The following is a 3,472-nucleotide window of genomic DNA, read 5'->3' as shown; positions in this document are numbered from 1 at the left end:
TATTTTTAGTAGTATGTATAATTCTTCTTTGTATTATTACATATATGGGCTTTTATTCCAATTGGAGTCTGTTTATTATTTGTATGTGTTAATATGTTATCAGGTAAAATGATTGGATTTTTCTTCCGTAAAACACAAAATGCTACTGATAAACGATTAAACTTTTTAGGAGAGATTTTAAGAAGTATTAAATTTATTAAATACAATGCTTGGGAAGAACCACTTCATAAAAGATTAAGGAAATTAAGAACAAAGGAATTATGGTGTATGGGAGGTACAATGTCAGCACGATCATCGTTAGTTACATTAATGTTAGAACTATCACCATTCATGGCATTTATATTATATCTTGTTTATATTCAAATTGACTATCATTTAGAAGTTGGGAAAGTTTTTACTTGTATTGCTTATTTTAATGCAATTAGAAGACCATTTATGAATTTTGGATACTTTGTTTCATGTGTAACAACATTTAAAGTTGCTATTGGAAGACTTCAAGAATTTTTCTTGACACCAGAACTTCAACCACAAGATAGAACATCAGCACCAAATTCAGAATATGCAATTAATATGAAAAATGTTAATTATAATTTCCCTAATGGAGAAACAGCATTTAGTTGTGATGAATTAAAAATTAAGAAAGGAGAATTAGTATGTGTTTTAGGTAGTGTTGGAAGTGGAAAGTCATCATTTTTATTATCAATATTAGGAGAATTAGAACAAAGTAAAGGAGAAACAATTATTAGTGGAAATATTACATATGCATCACAAACACCATGGTTAATGAATACTACAGTAAGAGAAAATATCTGTTTCTTAGAGAAATTTAATAGAGAAAAGTATAATAATGCATGTACATGTGCATGTTTAAATAGAGATTTACAAATATTAAGAGGAGGTGATATGTATGAAGTTGCAGAAAGAGGAGCTAATTTATCTGGTGGACAAAGACAACGTATTTCTATTGCAAGAGCATTATACAACTCAAAAGATATTGTTATTTTTGATGATCCATTATCAGCAGTTGATTTTCAAGTTGGATCATTTATTTTTGAACATGCAATGGAAGGATTGTTAGGAAATAAAACACGAATTATTGTCACAAATCAAACATATTTTATTGATAAAGCAGATAGAATTATTGTTATTGAAGATAAGAAAATTGCATTTAATGGTAGTATTGAAGAATTAAAGAAATTCAAACTTAGAAGCATCTCAATTTGTTAAAACTGTAAGTTCTAAAAAGAAAGATAATAATAAAAAACAAGACACTGAAACAGTTCCACAAGATGTTGTTGCTACTGATGTTGTTGAAGAAAAGAGATCTGTAGGAGGAGTTGCATGGAGTACATATTGGCATTATTTTAGAGCAGGAGGATTTATTGGATTAATACTTTGTTTAATGCCATTTGTTGTTAGATGTGCATCGAGAGTATGTTACAATTTATTTATTACATTTTGGACAAATAAAATAGATGAAGAACATCCAGAAGGAGATACATATTATTTCTATGCAAGTTCTATTTCACTTGGAGTACAAATTATTTTTACATTAATGTCAATGATTGGAATATCAATATATGGATTATTATGTGCAAATGGATTACATAAAATGATGATAAGAAATTTATTTGGTACATTATTATCATTCTTTGATATTACACCATTAGGAAGATTATTAAATTACTTTTCAAGAGATTTAAGATTTGTTGATTTTAGATTACCTCAACAATATGAACAATTTTTTGGACAATGTTGTGATATTATAGCAATTTTTGTTGTAATTTGTACATGTTCATATTATTTGATTATTGTTGTTGTACTTGTGTTAATTGCATTCTTTTTATTCCATAAATACTTCGTAAGAGCATCTATTGAAATGCAAAGACTAGAAGGAGTTACACGATCTCCAATATTTATTCATTTTGATCAAACATTATTAGGATTAGCAACAGTTAGAACATATGGTGGACAAGAAACATTCTTAGATGCTGTGATTAAGAAGATGAAAAACAATACTTTATCATATTATACTCTTCAAATGGCTAAATCATGGTATTCACAACGATTAGATTGGTTAGGTGTTGGACTTGCTATTATTACAGTTATGGTTATTGTTATTTTGAAAATTAAAGGAGGAATTGAATCAGGAGTAGCAGGAGTTGCATTGATGAATATCACAACTCTTGGAGGATTTATTACAGATTTCTCACAAAATATATTAGAAGTGGATATTGTCATGCAATCAGTAGAAAGAGTATTAGTATTAAAAGATATTCCTGTTGAAGAAACAAAAGAGAAGAAAAGAAAGTATCAAGAAATACCTGAAGATTGGCCAAAAGAAGGAAAGATTGAATTAAAGGGATATCAATTTAGATATCGTGAAGGATTACCATTAGTTTTAAAAGGAGTAGATGCCATTATTAATGACAAAGAAAAAATAGGTATTGTAGGAAGAACAGGAAGTGGAAAATCAACAATGATGGCAGGATTGTTTAGAATCGAAGAACCTGCAGGTGGGTCAATTCTTGTTGATGGTATTGATACAACAACAATTCCTATGCATACATTAAGATCAAGAATGTGTATTTTACCACAAGAAGCAACAATGTTTAGTGGTACAATTAGAGAAAATCTTGATCCTACATTCCAAAAGAGTGATGAAGAAATGAAACATGTATTGGAATTGGTTAATGTAAATAAAGAATTAGATTATGTAGTTACAGAAAATGGAGAAAACTTCTCACTTGGAGAACGTCAAATGATTTGTATGGCAAGGGCATTATTAAAAGGAGCTAAAATATTAATTATGGATGAAGCAACAGCATCAATTGATATTCAAACAGATATTATGATTCAAGAAATGGTTAGAAAGAATTTTAAAAACTGTACAACATTAACTATTGCACATAGATTACATTCGATTATGGATTCTAATCGAGTTATGGTATTTGATGATGGTCATTTAATGGAAATGGATACTCCAATTAATTTAATTGAACAAGAAACAACAATATTCAATAATTTGGTCCAACAATCAGGATGTGCTGAAGAGCTTAAACGATTAGCAAAAGGAGAAGCATCTATTGCTGAAACATTAAAAGCTGAAGATGAAAAAAAGAAAAAACAAGATGATGAATCATCAGAATCTACTGAAAAACCAAAAGAGTTGATTAATTTAAACACACCATCTGCAAGTCCAATGCCACTTGATGGAACAGTGAGCAACAAAGCTAAATCACCATTACTCAATTTAAATACACCAACAGTAAGTCCATTACCACATCCTATAAATGATGAGAATGAATCAGTAAGTAAAGATAGTAAGAGTTCTTCATCAAAATAATTTGATTGATTTTGTTTTAATTAATGGTTTATGATAATTAAGAATTTAAATTTCTAAATTATTTATTCGTTTATTTTAGAACCTTATTCGTATTTTACTAGTTTAATTGAAGTAATTTTATGTTTT

The 3,472-nt window shown here is 28.5% G+C and overlaps 1 protein-coding gene across 1 annotated transcript; it reads left to right on the top strand.

The window, feature by feature from the left end:
- Nucleotides 1–93: 93 nt before the first annotated feature.
- On the top strand, nt 94–3,346 carry EDI_072940 (multidrug resistance-associated protein, putative; the record flags this gene model as incomplete). Its single annotated transcript, XM_001735807.1, has 2 exons — nt 94–1,177; nt 1,212–3,346. 2 exons carry the CDS (start codon nt 94–96, stop codon nt 3,344–3,346), a joined length of 3,219 nt encoding a protein of 1,072 aa, XP_001735859.1.
- Nucleotides 3,347–3,472: the final 126 nt, after the last annotated feature.

This window comes from Entamoeba dispar, genomic scaffold, assembly GCF_000209125.1.
Source record: "Entamoeba dispar SAW760 scf_1105229459435 genomic scaffold, whole genome shotgun sequence".
NCBI classification, from domain to species: domain Eukaryota; phylum Evosea; order Mastigamoebida; family Endamoebidae; genus Entamoeba; species Entamoeba dispar.
Note: the sequence above shows the minus strand (reverse complement) of the source record. Positions and strands in the feature narration are given on the sequence as shown.